The following is a 26,109-nucleotide window of genomic DNA, read 5'->3' on the forward strand; positions in this document are numbered from 1 at the left end:
ATTTACAAGAATAATACTTGTAGCTTTCATCAGTGGTTAGCTTGTTTTGCCAGTGGAATTATATGTGCTGCAACCAACGTGCTTCCTTGCAGTTAAAAACATTGGATGCCACCTTAACATAGCAAAAGTAAAGCAGGACAACAAGTTTAAGATGGATTCCACAAAATATTTATACAGAGTTTAATCGACAGCTGGAGGTACAGCTACAGGTACAAACAATTGTAGTTGAGCCTGGACACTGCTCTCACTTAAGGAACAGTTTGATGTTGTAATGGAATGACAATAACCTGCAAAGATTTAGTGACTTTTATGTGGGGTAGCATCTTGGAGCACTTCGATTCTTAAGAGGTCTTCCCCAAATCTGCCGAAAAGCTAGAGTGTGCATCCCCCAAGTACATAAGGGAGGGAAGGAGAAGTGATCAAGGCAAAAACTCCAATGTTAGTATCCTGGACAAAATCAAATAGAATCATTTTTGCTTGTGATCTTGTAGACTCAAAAGAATTTAAATGCAGATTTCCAATGAAGTTGCTTAATGGCTACCAGCAACTCTGCATTTAAGTGCTTTTGAATTTACAAGATCCTTCCAGCAGTTGGATCACCCTCTGTGTAAATATTTCCTGGAGTCAATCTTAAACTTGCCCTTCACAAGTACTGCTTTTAATCATGGTGAATTCTTTCATAATAATCCTGTTCCGTGACATACATTACAACTGTACAGTGAGGGCTGATACTGGATTCCCTCACATTTCATTTTAAAATCGAAAACACTGTCCTAGTGGCTGGGAAAGAGTAAAAGGTTTTGCTTTCCTTGCTAAACTGAAGAAAACATGGCCATGCTTTGCCATTTATAAAGCCTATGAGAGTGAAGAAACCATTGTCCAGAAGTTGGGGGAAGGATGTTCATCCCCAAACCTGTTGTTAAACTCTGTTTTAATGCATATTTTAATAGCGGTTTCTGTCAATTGAGTAATAGTTCCTAATTCGCCCTAAGGATTGTTAAGGAATAGAACATGTTTAGCAAGACAAAATCTTACACGTAAACACATATATACAGGGTGACCAAAAAGTTATGATACCATTACAATGTCTAATGGGTATTAAATAAATTATGATTTTTTTAGATGATAGAGTAGATATCATGACTTTTTGGTCACCCTGTACATGATGAAGATGTAGGTTTAGACTCTGTTTAAAGGATCTCTTTAAAATTTATGCTTCATCTGAAGTTCCAGAGCAATCATTCAAGATCCAGAAATACATTCTTCCTCCATCTGGTTTAATTGGAGTTCCAGAATCACTGGCAGCTTTTGCAGACACCTGTTCAATTCACTTAGTTTGTGTGTGTTATTACAGATCCTCAAGAGATTTCCGCACATAGGTTACATCTTTACAGTGAGTGTTTTTTTTATCAGACTGACCCCAAGATTTGGACGCAACTTGAAAACATATCAGAATTTGATTCAGCAATGAATAATGAAAATATCCCCTTAGTCTCATTAGTGTTTTAGAAATTTGATAATTACATAAGGTATTCACATATTTATTAGGGGGTCAGCCTGGGTAGGTGAGAAGCATATTCCTTTCTGAGTTAGAAGTTTGTGGGTTCAAGCCCCACTTTGAGCCAACTTTCTGCAGCTTAATATGGACAAGATGGAAGCCATCCTCCTTGGCTCCCATTCATGTTTCCTCACTTCCAGCTCTGACCTCCTCAATCTCCCAGATATATCTTTCGAAGTCACCAAACCTAATCACAACCTTGGCATCCGATTCAACTTTCAGCTGTACTTTTCTCACTGCTGCTTTTCTCCACCTCCACTACATCGCACGCCTCCTGCTCTATCTCACCCCAAAACCCTTGATTTCTCTAATAGACTCATTAATGGTCTCTCCCGTTCCACCATTCACAAGGTCCAAATCTTCACATCCCAAATTCTCACTTGGACCAGATCCTGTATCCCAATCCTTGCTAGGATCCACTTGTTACCATCTCTGAAAGGATCGATTTGAATAACCTCGCCCTCCCTTAAAATTCCTTTCATGCCCTAGCAACTCCCTACCTCTCTGATCTGCTCATATCCCACTCAACTTCCTGCCCCCTTCACTCTGCAGACACAGCCATGTTGCATGTCCCATGATCCTGTGTGCCATCATCAGTGGCCGTGCCTTTGGTCATTAGACCCCTAACCTCTGGAACTCCTGGCCTCTAGCCCTCCCCCTCAATCCCCTCTTTATCTATCTGTAAATACCTACTTAAGACATAAAGCTTCAACTGCACCTATGGTCACATCCCCCGTCCCCTCTCCCTCGCTTTGTGTTCTACCCCACCATTATGCAGTGCTCAGAGACACTATCCTATGTGAAGGGTACTGTCTAAATGGAATTGGTTTTGTTGTTGCCACACCATCGCACTGCTCAGGACATTGAATTGCTTGAAATACTGTCCTTCCATCCCATCTGCCTGTTCAGGTGAGTGTTTCAAAAAAGAGAAGGGGATTTCTTGGCTAGCAATCCCCAGATTAAAAAAAACCTGATCATTCAATTCAGGGCAGTTTGTGGGACATTGCTGGGTGCATATTGACTGCTGCCTACAAATACAGTCCAAAAAAAAACTCTGTAAAGTGCTTTGAGATTTTAGAATCATAGAAGCATAGAAATTAACAGTGAAGAAGGGGGGCAATCAGTCCTTCGAGTTTGTATTTAGTCTTTTCAGCATCAAATCTAAGCAAGGTTTCAAGCTGGTCCAAGCTGTCACAAGTAAGTAGTTCAGCACCTATGCCTTGAGGTGTAGCTTGTGTATCAGAAGCTCGCTGGCTCAAATCTCAGAGTCTATGCTGAGTTAGCTGGTCTCAGCCGGGAATGCATGAGAATGGTAATCGCTCCGACCTTCAAGGTGTTTGGGATGTGAAAAGCAGCCACGGGTTTCTCTTCCCTCTACAAAACATTCTACTGGTTGTGTGCATGTGAGGCAGCCAAGTGAGGAAAAGTCAGGCTCAACTGTGACATCTTCTACAGTTGAGTGGCCTGTGCACACTCACTGCCAAGGCTCACAGATGATGAACAACAGCCATTTAGGCAGGTCACCAAAGGAGAGCCAGCACTCTTGAAACTGTCAGCCAGAAAGAGAAGGCAAGATCAGGAGCAGAGAAATTTATCCCAGTGGGGAGTGCAGAGTTGCTTTACAATCCAGGAATGCTTTATCGATTGGAAAATGCTTTTATTGATTTGCAATGGGATTGAGCAATATTCTGCTTAAATCCAGGGAGGTATTCAGATCCAACACAGGAAAAGACAGGGACATATTATATATTACATATTATATATATACCTCTCCGACCTAATATCTCCCTACTCACCTGGCCGTACCCTCCGTTCCTCTGGCTCCTGTCTGCTCCACATCCCCCGCCCTAACCGACCTACCATCGGTGGCCGGGCCTTCAGCCTGTCAACCCCTAGGCTCTGGAACTCCATCCCCCAGTGCCTTCGCCGCCTCCTCCCTTTCCTCCTTCAAGGCCGGTCTCAAGACCTTTCTCTTCAACCGTGCCTTCAGCTCCCCTCTCGACTCTCTACCCCTCCTCGCTCCCTCCCTTCCCTCACCATTTCTCTCCTGCTCAGGTGCCGACCAACTGTCCAGCGCCTTGGGACGTCCTCCCAACATGAAAGGCGCTCTATAAGTGAAATCTTGTTGTTGTTGTTGTATCATATTATTTTCTGCACAGTTCCTTAATTTCAATAGTGTTAAAATGTATTTAATGTCTCAGTTTTGATCCCTATATTTCATAATTTGTACTCCAATTCTCTTGAAGTACAATACGAGTGTCAGCCTGGCTCAGTTTGTAACACTCTTGCCTGTTCAGGTGAGTGTTTGAAAAGAGAAGGGGATTCTGGATTCAGGCCCCTTGCCTCTTGCTACAATTTTGTGCTCATAGTCTCAGCTGACACACTAGTGCAGTGCTGCAAGTGTTGCATTGCTGGAGATGCATCCTTCAGATGAAACATCAGCATTCTCCAATAGAGATTAATTGCTCCAAGATGTTACCCCCATGTAGGGCACTATATAATAATAATAATAATAACAATAATAATATGGTCTGAAATTGTTGAAATCAATATTGAGGTCAGAGGACTGTAAGGTCTCTAGCAGATAAATGAGGTGCTGTTCCTCGAGCTTGCGCTGTGGTTCATTGGAACAGCGTAGGAGGTCAGAGCGCGAGTGGGAGGGAGAGTTGAAGTGGCAAGAAACCGGAAGCTCAGGTTGTGACAGAACGGAGGTGTTCGGCAAATTGGTCACCCAATCTGCATTTGGTCTCCCCAATGTAGAGGAGACCACATTGTGAGCAGTGAATGCAATAAACTACATTGGTGGTAGTGCACGGAAATCACTGTCTCACATGAAAACTGTGTTTGGGGCCCTGGACAGTGGAAGGAGGTGAAAGGGCAGCTATTGCATCTCCTGCGCTGGCATGGGAGGGTGCCGTGGGGAGGAGAGCAACTGTTGATGGTGATGGAATGAACCAGGGAGTCACGGAGAGAATAGGTCCATTCGGAATGCTGAGAGGGGAGGGGACGGAAAGATATGCTTTGTGGTTGGATCACCCTGGAGGTGCCGAAAATGGCAGAGAATCATTTTTGGATGTTGAGGCCGGTGGGGTGGAAGGTGAGGACTAGGGGGACCCTATCATGGTTCTGCAAAGAGGGGAAAGGGGTGAGGGCAAAGGTGCGGGAAATAGGGCAGACACAGTCAAAGACCCTGCCTACTACAGTGGATGGAAATCCTCGGTCGAGGAAAAAGGCAGACATTTCAGCTGCTCCGGTGTGAAAGGTGGCATCGTCAGAGCAGATGCGGCGTAGGAACTGGGAAAAGGGAATGGAGTCTTTAGAGGAGGTGGGATGGGAGGAGGTGTAGTGCAGGTAACTATGGGAGTTGGTCTTGTAAAAGTTATCTGTTGATAGTCTATGCCCCAAGATGGAAATGGTGAAGTTGAGGAAGGGAAGGGAAGTGTTGTAGATGGACCATGTGAAAGTTATGGAGGGGTGGAAGGTGGAAGCGAAATTGGTAAATTTTTCCAGCTCCCTGCGAGAGCAGGAAGCAGCCCCAACACAATCGTCAATGTACCTGAGGAACAGGTCAAGGAGCAGACCTGAGTAGGCCTGGAGCAAAGAATGTTCCAGGTGGCCAATAAACAGGCAGGGGTAGCTGGGACCCATGCAGGTTCCCATAGTGACTTGGAGGAAGTGGTTGGAGTTGAAGGTGAAGCTTTTCAATATCGGAACAAGTTCAGCCAGGCGGAGGAGGGTGGTGGTGGATGGAGACTGGTTAGGCCGCTGTTTGAGGTGGAAGTGGAGGTCCTGCAGACCGTCCTTGTGGGGGATGGAGGTGTAGAGGGAGTGAACGTCCATTGTGAATAAGGGGCGGTCAGGGAACTGGAAATTATTGAAGTGGCGGAGGATGTCAGAAGAGTCACGGATGCAGGTTGGTAGGAGCTGGATAAGAAAAGCTAAATTTGAGTCCAGATATGAGGAGATCAGTTCAGTGGGGTCTGTTCCTGACCCACCGAACTGATCACCTCAAATCTGGACTCCATTTTTGCTCCTTTTGTCCACCTCACTGCTTGATCCTGAACTTTGCAGATGGGTCGGAGGAAGCCTCTTCGTTGCATCCCCAGGAGCTCAGTTCCGCGCAAGATGCTTCAATATCGCTTTAGGGAATACCATGTTAACCGGGGTCGAGTTAAGTGACACTGAAGTAGGAGCTCTGGAGACAGAAGCATTGGATGGTCACTAGTAGGATCAAAGATCAGGTGAAACCTTAACATAAACTACAGCCTAGGCATTGGAGTCCTGTAGCTCAGTGGTTAGAGCACTCGCTTTGCAAGTGAGAGACCTGAGTTCAATTCCAGGCAGGGCGAAACCTTGGGCAAGTTTCTTTACTCCACACAGAGCCTAATAATAATCCCTCCAAAAACAAAACCAATAATAAATTGGTCATTTTCAATCTACGACTGTTTGTGGGACATTGCTGTGTGCAATTGGCTGCCGCGTTCGCCCACAAATATACAGTCAATTCACTTTACAGTGTGTTCTGTGAAGCGCTTTGGGACGTCCTCCCGACGTGAAAACCACTATATCAAATGCAAGGATTATTATATTATTATTGTGCCAAAGGGAGTTAGATTTTTGAAAATGAAAGCTATATTTTGTTGCAATATACAATATCTTGACTTTCTCACCTGATGAAAGAGAGGAAGGATTTGAATTGTGAATTTCATCGTATTTTATTGGTCCAGTAAAAGCTATCACCCTACTTTATTCTTCTCTTCCAAATTTGTCAAAATGCACAATTTCGTAGGTTGGAATTATGATGTGTTTTCACTGCACAAATTGGGCAGACTAACAACTCTTAGTATTGCTTTTATGTGGCTGGAAATATTTTATTGTAAGCCAAATATTGTAACGTAAGCCAAACAGCAGGATAGCATGCATCAAAGTGAAAATTATTAACAACACAGCCCTTTAATTACCACACAAGGTCAGAGTCTCGGCAGTGACTCAGGTCTTGCGAAATGGGTATGTCGTAAAGCAAAAAATATCCAGCCAGATTAATTAGGTTGTTGTGGGTAGGGATAGCTTTACAATGTATCATCTGGAAGCAGAACACTGTGTTTTAATGCTCTGTGATACAATGACATGCTAGGAGGGATACAATGATGTGACTGAACAAAAATCAACATAGTTGTAGTCAGTACATTTATGGATGTTTTGAAGTGGTAACATCTTACATTGACTCTGGGATGTCATATGGCATAGTTTACCTACACTTCCAAAGTGTTTGACAAAGCACAGCATAAAATACAAGTCAGTGAGTATCAAGGGCAAGGAATGGATATAGATTTTAAATTTTCTGAAGGGACGAAAGCAAATTGTAGCGGTTGAGGGAGTTAGGTCAAAATGTTGGGATGTATTAAGTTGGGGGCAAACGGTTCTTTACTGAAACCCTTCCTGTTCCTTGTACACATCAATGACCTGGATTCGCAAATGCAGTGTAAGTAACTAAGTTTGCAGATAACACAAAGTCGAAGGGAAACGGTGGAATCAGAGGATCCAAAGTACAAAGACAGTGACTTGGGATGTCCTCCCAACGTGAAAAGCGCTTTACAAATGTAATTTGTTGTTGATAGGGCAAGACATGGGTTGGGCTAGTGACTAACAAATGAAGTTCAATGTAGATGTAAGGTACTGCATACAGGAAGGAAGATTAGGAGGCACATGTATTCCACAGATGGTATAGGATTTGTCAAGGGAGAAGCCAAGAGATATTCCAGGCAGGGCGAAACCTTGAGCAAGTTTCCTTACTCCACACGCCTAATATTAATCCCTCCAAAACCAAAAACAATAATAAATTGGTCATTTTCAATCTATGTTTGTGGGACATTGCTGTGCGCAATTGGCTGCCGCGTTTGCCCACAAATATACTGTCAATTCACTTTACAGTGTGTTCTGTGAAGCGCTTTGTGACATCCTCCCGACGTGAAAAGCGCTATATCAAATGCAAGGATTATTATTATTATTATTAATATAGGGAGCTTCCCAGGCTCTCTAGGTTGTGCAAAGGAGATCAATGAGGATGATCCCCAGTGTTGGAGGAATAGGCTTGGAGAAATGATTAGATAGACAAGCAGTAGGTATTCTGGAAGGATGAGATCTTCTAGATGTGATGTGATTATAGCTTATTCTGCCTGGCATTAGAACCATAGAAATGTACTGAACAGAAGGAGGCCATTCAGCCTATTGTGCCTGTGCTGATTCTCTGAAAGAGCTATCCATTTAGTTCTATTCCCTCCCTTTCCTCATACCCATTATTGCCTAAACAAATGATATAATTGGTTGCATTTATGTTAGTTTATGAATTATAACACAAAAACAGCTTGCATTTATGTAGTGCCTTTCACGCATGATAGCATCTCGGAGCGCTGTACAATGGCAGGGTTGGATACTGAAAAGGGAGAAGAGGGCGATGGCCATAGATGCAGTTGAAGAAGTATGTCTTCAGGTGGGAATTAAAGATAGATATATAAAAATTGCTGCAAACCTAATTATAGTGGGTATATTTTGCATGGAGCCTGCATTTTATAAAAGTTATTCAGGACAGGCTCATCTTTGAGATGTCTCAAAGACGTGATAAGGCACTATATCAAATGCAAGGATTATTATTATGTTATCTTTAATTTACCTTGGAGTGAAATTTGCAGCATTTCATTACATGCTCATAATTATCATGTCAAATGTGCTATGAAATACCACAACCTTACTTTTACTTTAATTGTAAACAGGCTCAATAACTCTTGTCCCCAAATTATTTGCATTGGGGTCATCCATTTTTGCGCTGTTTTACCACCCCTGTAGTATTATGGTGCAAATTTAAGGTACCAACTTAAATTCAATTAAACATCCTGGAAAATGCATTTAAGTACTCTACACAACATATTAACTTAATTTGGTAAGTATTTAGAAATCTGAAGGTTGTGGGTTATGAACCACACCAGAACTTGACTTCACAACGACAATCCAGCGCTCAACTGAGGATGCTACATTGTTGGAGGTGAGGCCATTCAGATGAAACATTAAACCAAGATCTCATCTGCCTCAGGAGGAGGTCAAAGATCCAATGGCACTATTTGATTTGAGAGGGGAGTTTCTCCCAGTGTTCTGGCCAGTGATTCTCCAGATTAGTGCATCTTTCACCTCCCGGCTGTTTGTAGGACCTTGCTGTGGGCAAACATCTGCTATACTTGCCTGCATTTGACAATAATTACTATTAGCCACTTTGAGACAGTTTTACAGTAAAAACCCATTGTAAGGCAGCCTCTTATAACATTGGTTTGCATGAAAGGCACATGCCCTCTGGACCTACATATTGTCTGGGTGAACAGACTGACCAGGTTCCAGCGTATTCTAAAAAAAGGGTGATTTTCAAGTCATCAGGTCACCAATATTGTCACTTTCTCATTCAGTGACAACCTGGTGACCAGGAAGTCAGTCATTTTTTAGCCCAAGAAGCAGCCAACTTAATACACATGCCCACTGTGCTGATTGATGGCCATTCTTGATATAAAAGAAGTTGAAATTTTATGAACCCTCACGTCCATCTTGTTATGGGGTTCTACTGTAATAAGCCTTTAGAAAATGGCAAGTTCTTTCTTCAAGTTCTTATTATCTTAAATTTGTTCCCTCTCATTGCTGACTAGCTGACCAGTAATAATATAACCCTTCACCAACATGAAAGTGTTAGCCTGGTTCAGTTGGTAGTAAACTTGCCTTTGGGTCAAGGTCCATGTAAGGACTTTGATTTCATAGTGCAGTGCTCGGGGGACTGCTGCATGTTGGAGATGATGTCCTTTTAGACGATAGACCAAGGTCCTATTTACCTGTTCAGGGGGATGTTAAAGATCTCATGACACTCTTCAAAAAGAGAATCGAGTTCCTCCCAATTTCCTGGCCAACAGTCTTCCAGATTTTAAAACAATGGTTATTCACTTCATAGCTGTTGTATTATTTCTCTGTTTAATTTGATTCCATCATAGATTTCTTAATGCTGTATATAGCTTTATAAACGGACTTGCCATTGTCTTATCCAAAATTTACTATTGAATTGTTTCAATAATTCATTCTTATATCCATCCATGATTCCATGACCACCATTGAATTCTGGCCTATGCTCTTCCCTCTGAGTACATTTTCTGTTTGATTTTCCCATTGTGATCGCATCTCTGTTCAACATCTTGCTAATACCTATGATGTAGTTGAGTATACACAATATGAAAAAAAACTTTCTCAAAATGGAAGCTACAGATGGGATTGTAACCCAAATCTTCCAGTCTCTCCACAATAGAACACACTAATATCCCACATGCTGTGTGCCCATAAACAACCTCATAAATTGGTTGCAAAAAGTAAAAGCATGTTTCCTGAATGAAACCTCGTGAGATTAACTCATTGTCTTGTTTAATGTCAGATAGTAAAAACGCATGTCAAATAAATGACAATATTCTTTCCTCGTACAAAATTATTTACAAGTGAAGGCAGTTTGTTCCCTTTTATAGGAAATGTTTCTGAATGCACTGTGCTGCCCTGGAAGATGCAGTAGTCTTGAATTGATAATTGTTGTTGGCATTTCAGAAATGCTACATCCTTTTCGTTCAAGAGACGATATGTACTTCTTGGCTGGTGAGATTCTTCCTTGGTTCCCATGGATACCGCAAGAAACAGAATCAATATTGGTCTGATTCCATTGTTGGCTTAAGCCAAAGTGGGTTCCTCTTTGGTGGGAAGACTAGTCTTTGTCCAACAATAACATTCTTCTAACCATGCACTTCTCCACATCTGTGCCACTCACTTATGTCACAGCTGCAAGTTAGTATCCATGAGAACGAACAACACAAGCTCAGATCAAAAGATATTTTGATACCTTAAATGCATGTAAAATATATAAACTAATTAATAGATTGATTTGGTATTCTAAACAGAAAACCTCCCTGATTTATTCACAGTAGAAGAGACTTCTAGCAGTTGTAACCGTAACTATTTTTTTTAAAAAAAGGCATGGCTTATTAGCAGATTGATTAGTTTTTTTACAAACATACACATCCACGAAAGTTAACATCCGTCTGAAGACCTTCTGAAAACCCACCCACCTTGAATCCAATCCCCAGTTCAGGTGCAAACCTTTCAATGTCCAGCCCCTTGGGACATCCTCCTTAAGTTAAATGCCCTATATAAATGCAATGTTGTTGTTATACAATCACCACACTTTATAGTATATCCTGTGAAGCCCTGAGACAATCTGCCGACATGAAAGGTTCTATATCAAACGTAAGGATTATTATTATTACTAACACGATCAATAGGAACATAACAAATATTCTTTACATTAGCAACATGACTGTGATATTAGATGAACAGCTTCAGTATATTTGTTGTAATCTCAACAGTATTGGGAATCACAAATGTAACAAATTGTCTTACAAATGTCAGTATTTATTTTTATTTGGCACTTGTGATTTGTATGCAAAGTATTTCAACACAAACATTCCTACAGCAATATGTCATACGGAGATGCTTTTGTGGATCAAGTCACAAAAGAATGGGAACAGAATGTCAGTAAGATCTCAGTGAAGAGAAAGGGCATATATGTGCTGCAGATAAAGTATGTTAGCTTCACAGCCCTTATTTTTTTCCCACTGCAGAACCCGTGTTGTATCTCCTGTTATAGATGTCATTGACTGGAAGACCTTTCAATATTATCACTCAGTTGATCTGCAACGGGGGGTTTTCAACTGGAAGCTGGACTTTCATTGGGAACCAATACCAAAATATCAACAAAAATGGCGTCAGTCTCCCATCAGCCCAATCAGGTAAATGATGGATCCAATGTATTATAGTGTACTTCAATTCAAAGCAACTTTCCCTGTTAATGTGTAATATTAAGATGGCAACTGTTCTTTAAGACCATCGGAGACAACTTCATTCCTCACCAGATGCCTGAAATTCCACCTAGTCTAAGCCAATAAGCCCAGTACATCTACATCTAAGATCGCACAGATTTGTGGAAATTCTTCCATTGTCTTACAAGTTATATTTATATAGCGCTTTTCACGTTGGGAGGACAACACAGAACTGTACAAGGTTGGTTAGGTACCCGAGGTCGGGGAAGGGGGAGGGAACTGAAGAGAGTGGGGGGAAAGGGGAGGAAGATGACTGAGAATGGGGGTAAACAGGTAAGCTTTCAGGTGAGCTGTGAAAGTGAGGAGGAAGGGGACGAGTCGGAGGGCCCCTGGGATGTTCCAGAAAGCGGTGGGAGAATGGCTGAAAGGGCAGAAACTTAAATTAGATGCTGGTGTTTGGCATATCTTCAATAGTGATTGTCCTTTGTCATTCTTCTGTCTGTCTTAGGAGCCCAGCAGTTCCTGGGATGTTAATGATCAATCGGCATTACTTCCAAAATCTTGGTGCATATGATCCTGGAATGTCAATGTGGGGAGCAGAGAATGTGGAACTCTCCCTCAGGGTAAGGTTATAATTCATATTTCAGATCTAATCAAAACCTGGATCATTTATCTTTGTCACAATGAAAACGTGAAAGCCACATTGCAGCTTTGGAGTTTTGAACTGCTGATTTCATTGCTTTTTGTGCGGAAAACACAAGACCATTATTTTGTACTGTAATGTGGAAAGAGGCAATCTATTTGTTGTCATTAGATCACAAGATTGATCTGGATGACAAAGGTCCTTTGGCCCATGTGGTCTCATCCTTTCAGAATACCCACCCTCATCATTGCATCAAGTTGCTTTTTAAATGAGTGTAGTGTCCTGGCCTCAACCATCCTTCCTGGCAACCTGTTCAAGTCGTTGATTACCTTATGAATAAAAAAACAGTTCCTGGTATCTGTCCTGAAATTGCCCTTTACAACTTTGAACCTATATCCTTCTGTTCTCCTGTCTCGGTGCATCCTATAGTACTTTTATCAATCCTATTTAAGCTTTTATACACCTCTATGAAGTCCCCTCTGAGTCGTCTTCTCCCAAGACTGAAGAGATGCTCCGAGCTGCTAGTCACGTGAAGGGTTGGTGTTGACATTTTAGCTTGTTGACCCAGTTTTAAACGACTATTACCTTTAATTGATAGGGAGCCTTTTTCTTAAATAAACTAGATTGTAGTCAACCTAAGGCTCTGGTTATTGCCATTACTGTTGTTGCCCATCAGAGGTGATAGAATGGCTTACTAACTCATTGTATCATCCAGTTCCTAGAATGCCTTCAAAATTATAAAACTTTGTTGGAATATTACTTGTTAGAATAAAATATTTAGCTTTGTTTGTATAGGCACATGAGTGTGCATGCACCTGTATTTGTATGGATCTGTGTGTTTGTGCATGTGTGTTTGCTTGTTTGTATGTGTGTGTGTGTTTGGATATGTGTGTTTGGTCATGTGTGTACATATGTGTCTGTGTATATGTATATAATAATAATCCTTGCATTTGATATAGCGCCTTTCACGTCGGGAGGACGTCCCAAAGCGCTTCACAGAACACACTATAAAGTGAATTGACTGTATATTTGTGGGCGAATATAATTTGTATCTATATGTATGTGTTTATGCGTGTATGTTTTTCTGCTATTTGGCTGGTTCCCTACCTAACACATAACCATAGTATTTGTCATGTGACAAACTGAGATGAATTATTACATTTTTATTCACTGCCCTCCTTGAACGATGGCATTTGTATAATTTTGCCTGCCTATTCAGTGACTCATTATCTTTTTATTATCTGTGTGGCCATCTGGCTAAGATGAAAAATCAGTCTTATCATGTGATTTGAGTATTAATAATAATAATACTAGACTTGTGCAATCATCCTCAATAACTGCATCCACGTCACTTAGAGCAGCATTCTCAAACCCAGATTTGTACTGAATCACACATGTACCTAATAATAATAATAATAATAATCCTTGCATTTGATATAGCGCTTTTCATGTCAGGAGGACATCCCAAAGCGCTTCACAGAACACACTGTAAAGTGAATTGACTGTATATTTGTGGGCGAACACGGCAGCCAATTGCGCACAGCAATGTCCCACAAACAGTCGTAGATTGAAAATGACCAATTTATTATTGTTTTGGGTTTTGGAGGGATTATTTCCGTATAACATTAGCAATCCTTGCATTTCATATAGTACATTACCACATTGTCGAATGTCTCGAAAAGTTTTCCGGGGTGAAATGTAAAGTGTAGTGACTGAATTTGTAATCGTGGCAGATTTTTTAATTTCATTTCCATGCCTTTTCTCCATACAACCTTTTTTAATTAGACGATCAGACAATTGCTCCCAAAGAGTGGGAGCTACCCACTCTTTGGTGTTACTGTTGCTCCTCAGTTCAGCATTTGTCATGCCAATGGAAAAGTAGTTTTATCTTCCATTCTGTTCCTCCAATTTACCTTGCCAAGCTTCTAAGCAAAGACTCTGACAAGTTGAAAGGTTTTGTAGAGCATATTTGTGTACATAGGTTAATGCTACCCTTCCCAACCATTGATATTCAGGTAGATAGCAAACTAGCAGGTACCAGAAAGGATAATTACATTGATACATTTCAAATAATAATAATAATAATAATCCTTGCATTTTGATATAGAGCTTTTCACGTCAGGAGGACGTCCCAAAGCGTTTCACAGAACACACTGTAAAGTGAATTGACTTTATATTTGTGGGCGAACACGGCAGACAATTGCGCACAGCAATGTCCCACAAACAGTCGTAGATTGAAAATGACCAATTATTATTGTTTTTTGTTTTGGAGGGATTATTATTAGGCTCTGTGTGGAGTAAGGAAACTTGCCCAAGGTTTCGCCCTGACCTGCCTGGAATTGAACTCAGGTCTCTCACTTGCAAAGCGAGTGCTCTAACCACTGAGCTACAGGACTCTACAACTGTGGGTCACTGTATCATAACCAATGTATTGGACATTCCCTTCCTGAACACACCTTGTAGAAAAAATAGCAGTGATCTTCACACATTTCACCTTGTCTGGGGTGAAAATTGTACTGTATGTGTTTATTAACACCGATGTTAAAATGGTTGCATTCAGATGCCAGCCATCCATACATGGTACTGATAGCACACAGATTGCAGTATTGCCTGCCAGTTAAAGTGATTTTGTCTTAGCTCTGATTTTTGTTTGATTAATTAAACTGGAATCTTGCTAACCAGCAGTCCAATCCTCTCCACCGGCTTTGGAGCGCAATCATTGTGACTAGTTTAAAGGGGAAGAGTGGAGAGTCCACAGTCTGCAGATTGGTCAATGTTTAATACATCAACTGGTCACATTTTTCAACAATGTGTTGATCAACAAATTATCATATAGTACAACACATATCACAATTTTTATCTCTCTATCTGGTACCACTGACAGTGATGAATATTTTGGCTCCTGTTCTTACTTCTAAATAAACCATCTCAGAAGTGGTGCTGGTGATTGACTATCTTGTCAAAGACATACAGTGATCTCTTCACATTCTCTTCCTGCTTCAGTTAATGCGAACAACATTTTGTGCAGACAAATCAATAATCGTTTGTTTTAGGCATTCTTAAATTCAAAATGTTTCAGCACCTCTGAATTAAAAATGTCCCAGATATGTTCGGAAAATAAAACCCAGCTCTTTCCACACACTTTAATCTGTTCTCTACCTTATAAACGGTTACACACAGTGTACAGTCATGGTTGAATTGCTAGCAGTAATTATATAAATGTTCTGCCTTCCCCAGCACATACTAAAATAGAAAAACATTGCACCAGTCCCTCTCCTCTTCTAGGGATGATGACTAACTCTGCAATGCAATGCAATGCAATGCTGGTGGCAACATACTTCCAGGATGTTGCTAAAGAGGCAATTTTTCATGGATGAGACCTAACCTATGCAATGAGTTTTTCAATAGTGTGTGTTTGTATGTGGGTTTCAGGAGCAGTAGATTACACTCAATTCTGTTCTCTACATACACTTGCATACTCGAGAAGTCATCCCCACCACTGACCTGTAAAATAACCTCAGCTCCTGTAGTGTAGAGAATTATAGTTCAGCTTATTAGCTATAATAAGATGTGATATAGCATTGGACTGCCAAACTGGACTATGAGCTCAAAGTCCAGGTGTGGGGCTTGAACCACCAACCTTCTAACTCAAAGGTGAAAATGCCACTTGAACCCTTAGCTGAAGCTCAGACCAGGTCTTCTTGGGCAGTAGGGTTTAATGCTATATGATGAGGGATTTATATATGGGAAGCCTCAGAGATTCGTTATTTACAACAGTGAGCTCCAATTTGCAGTGATTTCTAATAATAATCAATGTTAATTATTCATTTTATTATTTTATTTTATTAATTTATTAATTTGGTCATCGACTTCATGTCTGTTTGTGGGCCATTGTGTAAATGGGCTGCTACATTCGCCTAGACAAAATCCACAGTCAATCAATCCACTTTACAGTAAATTCTGTGAAGAGTTTTGCGACTTCTCGACAATGTGATGAGGTGTTATATCAAATGCAAGGATTATTACGATTATATACACACTGATTCCCAAATAGTGATTACTAGCAGTAACCAGAAGTGTGCCACAATGACTGACATACCTGAAGTAGACTCATGGGGACTTTGAGTCTATGGGTTGAAAAATGCGTCATTGAATGTCATAAGTATCACTGGTGATAGTTATCACCGGTTGGTGATTGAATTCAGCAGGTATTCCTGGAACCTGCAATTAAATATTGAGCTCAGCCAGGCAGCAGGTTCAAAGCACAAGAGTCAATGTTAACAAATTAATAAATTAACAAAATGAAATAATAAAATTAATAATTAATAAAAGGTCAATGACTCCTGCAATTAGCTTTGCGATCAAGCATTTACACAGAGTCACGGTTATCAATTGGGGCAAGTGGGAGCTCCAGTGATGTGATAATTATCACCAGCGATGAAAATGATTTTGAATGTCACATCTTCACCAGTACATTAACACATTTATTTCGGAACTGCCAGAAATTAGACTTCAAAAAGTGGGAGGTAATACGTTTCCCAGATAGCTAAAACAGCAGGTTTGACTGCATTTCTGAATGAAATCATTTTTGGCTTTGTTGGTATTGTGTGTATTGAGGCTGAATCCAGGTCTTGCAACTGATGTGCATATTGCAGCATTTTCGAGGTGCATAAATGGAACTGAACATTTGACACAATTGTTTTTGTTGCAAAAAAGTACATTTGATGGGATTTTCCTGGCACAGACCCAGCCATAATTAACAGTATGACAGGTCTGTCAGAACAACTCCAGATTCACCTGGTGTTTCTGATGGCTCAGTTCTGAGGGGAGACAGATTGAACTCACCCTGCCCTTATTCCAGTGAAATCTCAGCATTTGCACCTTGCCCACATATGGTTAATTGTCATAATCCCGTATGATTGCAAAGCGGTGAGTCTGGAAATCATTTTCACCTTTTGATCAGCTCTCGGCACTATATTCCAGATCATGCTATTCTTTAAAAAAACAAACAGATGTAATTTCATTTCTTTAGGAGAGAGAGAGAAAAAAAAATGTCTAAACCTTTCATCAGGCTATGCTGGTACCAGCATACTGTTAACATGCTAAGAAGGCAGAGAAGTGGGTAGGTAGACCCCATCTGAGTCTAGCTGGCTTAGTGTAGCATTTCAGTGTAGCAGTGTTTGTAGCTTGTTGAGTTCAGCTTCAAATTTGAAGCTGGTTTTCTGTAGTTTTTAAACAAAACTTACAGAAAAACAGCTTCAAAATGAAAGACTGTATTTAAGAATTTGACAAATTTGGGGCTCTAAAATACTATGTTAGACCCAATTAAAATTTCTTTTGTGTTGTGTGAACCGATACCTGCAATACTAAACAAACATGTCATTTTTGCTAAACGAAAGTTACACTTAAAGCAATGCTTGGATCAATTCTATTTATTGGAATACTTTTTGTTTAAGAAATAGATTAGTAATTAATGTTTATTTAGCAAACAAACACTTGATATTCTCACTGTCTTAAACTTAATGGGGTAGAAATTCCATCTGGGTCTAGATTTACTACATGTAGAATTTCAGAGAGTCCAGAATTTGGGAAATTCTTAAATACAGCCTTAAATTTTAAGCTAGTTTTCATAATAATAATCATAATAATGCTTACATTTGATATGGCATCTTTCACATCAGAAGAATGACTACAAGCGCTTCACAGGATATACTGTAATTGGAGTGCCTGTATTTTGTAGATGAATGCAGCAGCTAAATTGTACACAGCAAAGTCTCACAAACAGCTATGGATTGAGTGACCAATTTTTATTTGGAGAAGTGTTGACCAGGACAGTGTGAGAACCTTCCTTCACTTTTTGAATAGTAGCAGGGGATCTTTAACAACCACCTGGAGAGACAGATGGGACCTCAGTTTAGTGTCTCATCTCTCTTGAAATGCAGCACATTTTATGACATTGGGCTCAAGTTTAAGTCCAGGAAAAATTCCAGGCTCTTGATCTTTCTCATACACTTTTCCATATTTTCAACTCAGTGTTGGGTTCTGTACTAAGTATAGTAGTCCAGGACATACCTACGTGAAGGGCACCATATAAATGCAAGTTATTGTTGATGTAGTTCTTTTAAATACGCCATCAAAGCACATGTTTAATTTTAAGATAAAATTAAAACTTTTTTTTTAATACCACACACATACTCTGTGAACTGTGGAATAAGTACACCATAAAAGTACTCTTTATTTGAAAGTTAGATTAACACATAGTATAAGGAATCACTCAATGGCTTGTGAGAAAATGTACCATATAATATAGTGTTGAGCTGTAAAGCCCAGAAGGGTCCCAAGTTAGATTGTAGGTAAATTAATCCTGAAAAGTGTAGTGACTGTGTATTTGTAGGCAAACCCAGCAGCCATTTGCATACAACAATCTCCCACAAACAGCCATCAAGTGAATGACCAGTTTTGTTTGAGGGATTGATAGCCAGGACACTGTGAGAAACTTGCTTCTCTTTTTAAATAGTGCATCAGATCAAGCCTCAAAGCTTTGAGGGGAAATGTAATAAAGATCATGTTTAGTGAAATTCTACCACAATGAGGCCTAGACCAGATTTGATACAAGCTACAAAGCCACAAAAGTACACTTAGTGATTCTTTTGTTTCCTGCTTTACAGTGCATTATCCTCTGAAAATCTATAAGCAGATTCTATAAATTATAATGATGAAAATCTTTCACTGGCAAGTTACCCAACACAATGAATTCTTGCAATATATAGTATTTTCTGTGACAAATAGCTGTCTGTCTGGTTAGAGTTCTGCTAATAGTTTCCATGTTTGAGCTTCACCCATGTGCTGTATAACACTGTCAGAGAATCTTAACTGAATTACAGTATTCATGCATTTCATTTTGCTCTGTTCTTTGAATTGTCTCTTAAGAACATATTTGAGTTGGATTTCATTTCTATTCATTGCTTACAAATGCTGAATTTATTCTTACAATATGGCAAAATCATTGTGAGGCATTATCATACATTTGTGAAATTGTTAAAATCCACAGGTTTAGTTTAATGGTGCTGTTTAAATGGTGATGGGGAAAGTTAAGCAAAAACAGAACTGGCAAAAGAAACTGCCCAGTCATTCACTGTCCCAGAATAAAATAGTGGAATATTCCTTCACTTCACTAACAGATGGAGATGTAACTATCCAACTATTGCAGCTGATCTTCATTTTGAACTATGGGATTCTGTTATGCTTTATTGCAATTCTGCCATACAATGTTTATTAATAGAGTAACCTTTCCACTCATACAAGCTTGCTTTACTGTCTGGGATTCATTGCACTCTCATTTCGTTCCATTTCTGCAGCTCGCTAAAATTTGTACCCATATGGTGTTCACAAATGATTGATAGTCTCTCTCATACACTGTAAAAAGTAAAATCTTGACCACAGCTTCAGATCAATTGCTGTATCTATTCTGTAATTGATGATACATCATTAACTTTTTATACATCACCTCAAGGTTCCTTCTCCAGGGCTTTGCTCTCTCCCACTCTGTTTCTTCCCCACCTCAGTGACTTTCATTCATGCTTGTAATCCAATCCTTCCTGCTTATTTACTGATGACTTCAGTGCAGATTGATCAATTTCCTTCAGATCTCTCTGCAGCCTTCACTCCTCTCTCAGTGCAAGGGTTGAATTACTAATCCTGATGTCATGCAGGCACTTAGAATGAGCAATAAAATCACATTTCTCTCAATTCTTTGAAGATAGTATCTTAATTTCTCTCATAGGTCTAACAAACAGCTGTTAGATCTTACCTTTAATTGTTTTACTCTTAATGCTTCATATATAGATATCTTTGTTTCAATGCCACCTCTGATCTTAATTGAAAGGTGTTTCCTCCATTGTTCAAGTAAGTTTGATTTCAACTCGTGCAACTCATAGCTTTTTTAACTCTCTAAAGCTGCAAAGTCAGTTCTGTTCATGACTTAAATATGCCGCATTTATCTGAGGAGACTATTGAGGACCTCTGGACAAACTACAAGAAGCTTATTGCCTGGAACAGATCCACTACGTCCTTCGCCCTCAATCTCATCCAACACTTTGTTGATGTCTGGAATTAGGAAAGCAGGATACATCCTCCAGGCAGAGGAGGCACATTCTATTCCAATGAACATCTCGAAATTTCCATGTATAGGGAGGATGCATGGAATTCTCAGGTGGTTTAGATACTCTTAAGCCTGGTGATGGGTGCCAGCTGACCAAAAAATGAGTTCCCCCAGCACTACTCTTGAAGTGTCAGTTTGGACTATAAGATCAGGGTCCCAACATGGGTATTGGGGTCTTGAACCCACAACCTTCTGACTCAAAGGTGAGAGTGGGACCAATTGAGCCAGACTGACACCAGATGACACACGTCAATGATATTATACCTCAGCTATATGTCTTCTCACCATATTAACCAACCCCTTTCTTTCTAGGAACATATCTAATTGCCTCTGGAATCCAGTTATACTGTTTGCTTCAATTACCTTCCTTGGTAGGATATTCCACCAGTCTATTCCTGTTTTAATGAAAAAGTTCCACCTGATTTACCTTCATATTCTTAATGTCCTAGCTAGCGTCCTTGAAGATGGAAACTTTGAATATATTCAACAATTTGCATGGACCAACCATGTTCAAACCCCATCAATACCTTCCATACCTTTCGATTCACTTCCTTTCCATTAACAACAAGCCTATCTTCTTCAACACTTTCTTCAACCTATGTAAACAAGATTGCTCACTCTATACTTATAAAAAGCAATAATATCCTCTGTGTAGTGATCAATGTGCAAAATAGCCACCGGCTACAGGATATAAAACCAAACAAAAATATGTGCAATGTGTGGCTCCTTCATAAAGGATCAATAAAGGTTTCATAGTGAAATGAGAGTAACATTTACATGGACGTGAAAGATCCAAAGGTACTATATAAAAAGAGAAGGCAGTTTCTCCCAGTGTTCTGGCTAGCAATCGCCTGGATAAAGATTGTCAACCACTTTATGGTCATTTGTGGGACATTGCTGTGTGTAAACTGGCTGCTACCTTCTCCTGCAAAAATACAGTTTACATACTTTGCAGTAAATCATATGAAGCACAATGAGATGTTCTCCTGAAAGGAAAGTCTCTATATTAAATGCAAGGATTATTATATTATTATTACTTATTTGGGGTGGTGTTTTGATTTTTAGGTCTGGCTCTGTGGTGGTTCAGTGGAAATCCTGCCCTGCTCTCGGGTTGGTCACGTGTACCGGGACCACATCCCATATTACCTGTCAGATGAAGAGACGGTGTGGAAAAACAAAATCCGTGTTGCTGAGGTCTGGATGGATTCTTTCAAGGAGATTTTCTACAAGCAAGAAACGCCTGCATATTTGCTCAGTAAGGTCAGGAAGTGATACTTGTGCTGCTCATTAAAAATAGATTTAAACGTTGATAAATATTTTCCAGGCACGTGGGCTATCATCGTTTATAAGCAGTCACCTCCTGTTTTTTGATTTATGTTCTGTTAAAAGGACACCGCCAGCAGCGAGTTTTGTTGATGTTTATCATGTGGACATGTTTTCTGGGAGTTGACCTTTTTTTTCTATTTTTGCCTTATAAAGTGAGACTGACGATGCTCCTTTCTACCAAAGCTGGAGAGAACTGGAGGGAACAGCTGTATAACTGCAATGTTGATAAGGCTTAAATGCTGTCGAACTTTAATATGTTTAGGGCAATGGTGCTTCATGTAGACTTCAAATGTAGGGCTAGGTAGTTTAGCTCAGTATAATTGCTAATCTCACAGTGATCTTCCAGCATTTACATAATAATAATAATCCTTATATTTGATATAGGCCTTATAACATCATTGAGACATCTCAAAACATTTCATAGGATTATACTATGAAGTGCAGTGACAATATTTGTAGTACAAACATGTAGACTATCAGTTAAATTTTTCCAGTGCTTAATTTTTCAATACTAGAGCAACATTGGCATTTGTCATATCATCGGATTATGGATGTATTTTTGCTCCATCTTTTTTATTAATACTTTAGTTTTAATATTAAATTAAGTTTTATGTATTTGTAGGTCTAGGTAGGTTTTACGTAACAACATCTGCCAGGTTGCTATGTCTTGAGGAGTAAGCTACATTATTTCATTGTGACAGGTAACTACAGAACCACAGCACCGTTTACCAGTTTGTAAATGCTAAAACGGATTCAAGCTCTTTTGAATGAATTGCTATCATTTTGCAATATCTATAAATAAGTTGCTGCCCTGATATTGTGCATAACCATCTGATGTAAACATACAAAGTAGATACCTCCCAGTGAGATTTTATGCTCTTCAATTGATTGAGATGTGGTCTGTCATTTTCTGCATCTTGACTTCTATCTTTGCCTGATAATTGTAAGAGTTGGAATCTTTACTTCTTTCCTTCCATATGACCCAATTAGGTTTTAAGGGAGGTATTCACATTCTTTGCAAAGATGTAAGCACAAAGCTTAATTTCAAGCAAATATAAATAATAACAACATTTGATATAGCACCTATATGGGAGCATTCATGTCCCAAAATGTTCCATCTAGTTAGTCCTTAGCTGAGTAACATTAAATCTTGTTCCGTCTGCAAAGGGTTGCTGTCATGGTAAGGGATCACCTTTAAAGCATTATAAATTGAATTTTAAAAATGCATTAATCTTACAAATTAAGCAGAAATCCTGACATATTACTGTCAGTTTTCACAAGGCACAAAGCCCTCAAGATATGAGAACCTTCAGATCTCACCAGTCAGTCATCAGCTGTTGTACTTGTGATATTCAGGCAAGAGTAATCTGAAAGTTCGCATATCCCGAGGGCTTCGGAGACAATAGAAATCACCTTGTGCAAATTGACAGTATTATGTCTGAATGCAGTGCAGTTAGGGCATGGCTAAATAAACACTGTGGCTATGATTCTTACAGGGTAGCTAATGTCTGCCAAGGGGATGGATTGATCTCAGTGTTGCAGCTGTACATTACTGTATGTTTCTAGTTGAGAAAAGTATTCACATTTCAGACTTCCTATACTGCATATCACACGTACTTTGGCTTGAAATGGCCATTTCAATGGCAATTACATTTATTGGATGACCTTTTGATAATCAGATGCGTACACTTAGGGCAAGGAAATTTCATTTTAATATAAAATTATAAAATTTACACTCAAGTAAGCCATATTGAGATAGTTCCTCCACTGGTGCTACACACAGTACATTTTAATTCTATTTGTGATATTTCCCCAAACCTTTTTATATTCTTCTTACAATAGTTATCCACTTCCCTTTCAATTGCTACTATGGTCTCAGCCTCAATAATCCTTAATAATAGTCATCCATGGGAAAGAATCCACTAGGAAATAGCACCTTTTACTTTGGGAGGACATCTCAAAGCGGTTCAAAGAATTTATAGTAAAGTGTAGTGACTGGAATTTTATCGCCAGCGAAACATAGCAGCTAATTTGTGCACAGTAACGTACAGTCATGAAGAGAATCACCAATTTTATTCTGGGATTGTTAGCCAGGACACCGGGAGAAAGTCTCTTCTCTTTTTGAATAGTGCCATAATAATAATAATGATACTAATAAACCTTGCATAGCGCCATATTATACATCTCAAACCGCTTTACAGGATATATTGTAAAGTGAATTGACTTTGTATGTTGTGGGTGAAATGCAGCAGCCAGATTGCACACAGCAATGTCCCACAAGCAACCATGGAGTGAGTGACCATTTTTTTGTTTAGATGAATGTTGGCCAGGACACCAGGAGGGAGAAACTTCCTTCTCTTTTTGAATAGTGCCATGGCATCTTTAAAACTGACTGTGGCAAAACATCCGATGTTCTAATAATCTTTGGTATGTTTATTTTAACCTCCCCCTTATCTCTTCCAGTGGCAATCCTGAACTCTTGCTCCTTGTTACTAAGTTACCAAACAGTCATTTTTTTTGCTATTTATCCGCTCAATTTTTCTTTAGAATGTTAAGATCTCTGTTATCTTTCTTATTTTGGTAGAAACAGACCCATGTTCAAGACCATCTTCATGACTCCAGTATCATCTCAGTGAATCTACCACATGCTCTTTGCATCCTCCCACCTCAACCTTCAAGGTTCTGTCCTTGACTGGTTCAGGTCCTACCTTTCACACTGCCTCCATTTTGTCTCAGCAAACGGCTTCTCATCCAGCTGCCGCACCATCTCGTGCGGTGTTCCTCAGGGCTCTGTCCTCGGTTCCCTCCTCTTCACCCTCTACATGCTCCCCCTTGGTGACATCATCCGCAGACATGGGGTAAATTTCCACATGTATGTGGATGACACCCAACTCTACCTCTCTGCCTCCACCCTCAACTCCAGGGCTACTGGCGTCCAGAACTCCATCCCACAATCTCTTTACCTCGCTTTCTCCCTTGCGTCCTTCAAAGCCAGTCTCAAGACCTTCCTCTTTGATCGCGCCTTCAGCCACCCTCCTGCCTCTCTGCCTTCCCTCACCCCTACCCCACCCCTCCCCCATGCTCAGGTCCTTACCCCTGACTGTCCAGCATCCAGCATCTTGGGACGTCCTCCCGACGTGAAAGGCGCTCTATAAATGTAATTTTGTTGTTGTTGTTGCATGGCTGTGATGTTTATTCTGTAATAGGATGTTCATTTTCAAATTCTCAGGGTGCACAGTAAGAACAACTATGTTTAGAATGAAAGAGTTTTAGTCTGTTCTGGCCAAGCACGTAGAAAATGTCTAACAGGTTATGTTCTTAACCCAATGAATGCTGCAGAACCAGTTGATCTCCACCTGGTGAGAAGTGTTTTGAATTCTTTTGATACAAAATTCAATTTGCGAATGTTTTCCATTCCCTATCACCTCTTTCCCATGTTTCTCATTCTAACAACATATTATGTACTGACTGTGTGGTCTTCTCTAAATTTCACTAGAATTTCAAATCTCTTGAAGCACTAGAAATCAAATTATTCTGCACCTCATTCACTGTGGTAAAAGGGAAGGTGACTTCATGGCAAAGTCATTGCTAGACCTTTTTTTCTGTGAATAGAAGGAGGAGAGAGAAAGGAGCTTGAGGGGCATGAAAACATTATCTTTTATGATGACATGTGATGACAGATCTCATCCCAGTCTGTGTTGTGTTTTGAACACTGTTTTAATATTGTTTGCAAACACTTTTTCATGAAGATGATACCCCTTTGAAAATAAACTGAAAGGGAAAATTGACTTTCTCAACTAGTTTGAGCTGAATATAATCATAGTTGTAAATATGATACAGAAATGCTGAGAATGTTGATTGTTATAGGATCTGGTTCTTCCCGTTTCTACTAGACGAAGGCACCAGATTACATGGAGAGACTGCAGCTGCGGACAACGCTGGGCTGTAAGAATTTTCGTTGGTTTTTAAATAACATCTACCCTGAACTCTATGTGCCTGAGGATAAACCAGGAAGCTCCGGGGAGGCAAGACAACGTTTTTTGGTATTTACCTAACTTTACATTTGTAGTCCATATTACTGAAATAAACAGACTCAGAGGGGACCTCAAAATAACATTTTTAAAGGGAATGAAAAAGTAAACACAGATCAATACTAGGATGCATCAAGATAGTAGAACAAGAGGACATATATTTAGAGTTGTAAAAGGTAGTTTCAAAAATACCAGGAAGATTTTCTTTACCCCGCGACTGGAACAAGTTGCCAGGAAGCATGGTTGAAGCTAGGACACTCATTGAAAAAACAGCTTGATGCTATAATGGGAGGACAGTAGGGTGGGTGTTCTGGAGGGATGAGATCAGATGGGTCAGAAGGACCTTCTTCATCCAAACCGATCTTTTGAAACATAAAATGGTCAATTTCAATTGGAAGAGGATGTCAAAATTAAACAAATTTACATTTATATAGCCTTCCAGATCATATTCACAAGATCACGAGATTGGTCAACCCATTCGGAGGCAGGAGCTACTGTAGCCTGGCGAG

The 26,109-nt window shown here is 39.9% G+C and overlaps 1 protein-coding gene across 1 annotated transcript in view; it reads left to right on the plus strand.

Moving 5' to 3' along the window:
- LOC103181277 (polypeptide N-acetylgalactosaminyltransferase 15) overlaps window positions 1-26,109 on the plus strand; it is a 42,603-nt gene that overhangs the window by 9,289 nt on the left and 7,205 nt on the right. Inside the window, exons 5-8 of the mRNA XM_042346982.1 lie at window positions 11,242-11,409; window positions 11,948-12,062; window positions 21,309-21,503; window positions 25,463-25,612. Of these exons, the coding sequence (XP_042202916.1) occupies window positions 11,242-11,409; window positions 11,948-12,062; window positions 21,309-21,503; window positions 25,463-25,612 (628 nt within the window). The remainder of the gene's footprint in view (window positions 1-11,241; window positions 11,410-11,947; window positions 12,063-21,308; window positions 21,504-25,462; window positions 25,613-26,109) is intronic.

Source organism: Callorhinchus milii, unplaced genomic scaffold (genome assembly GCF_018977255.1).
Source record: "Callorhinchus milii isolate IMCB2004 unplaced genomic scaffold, IMCB_Cmil_1.0 Scaffold2, whole genome shotgun sequence".
In the NCBI taxonomy this organism is placed as follows: domain Eukaryota; kingdom Metazoa; phylum Chordata; class Chondrichthyes; order Chimaeriformes; family Callorhinchidae; genus Callorhinchus; species Callorhinchus milii.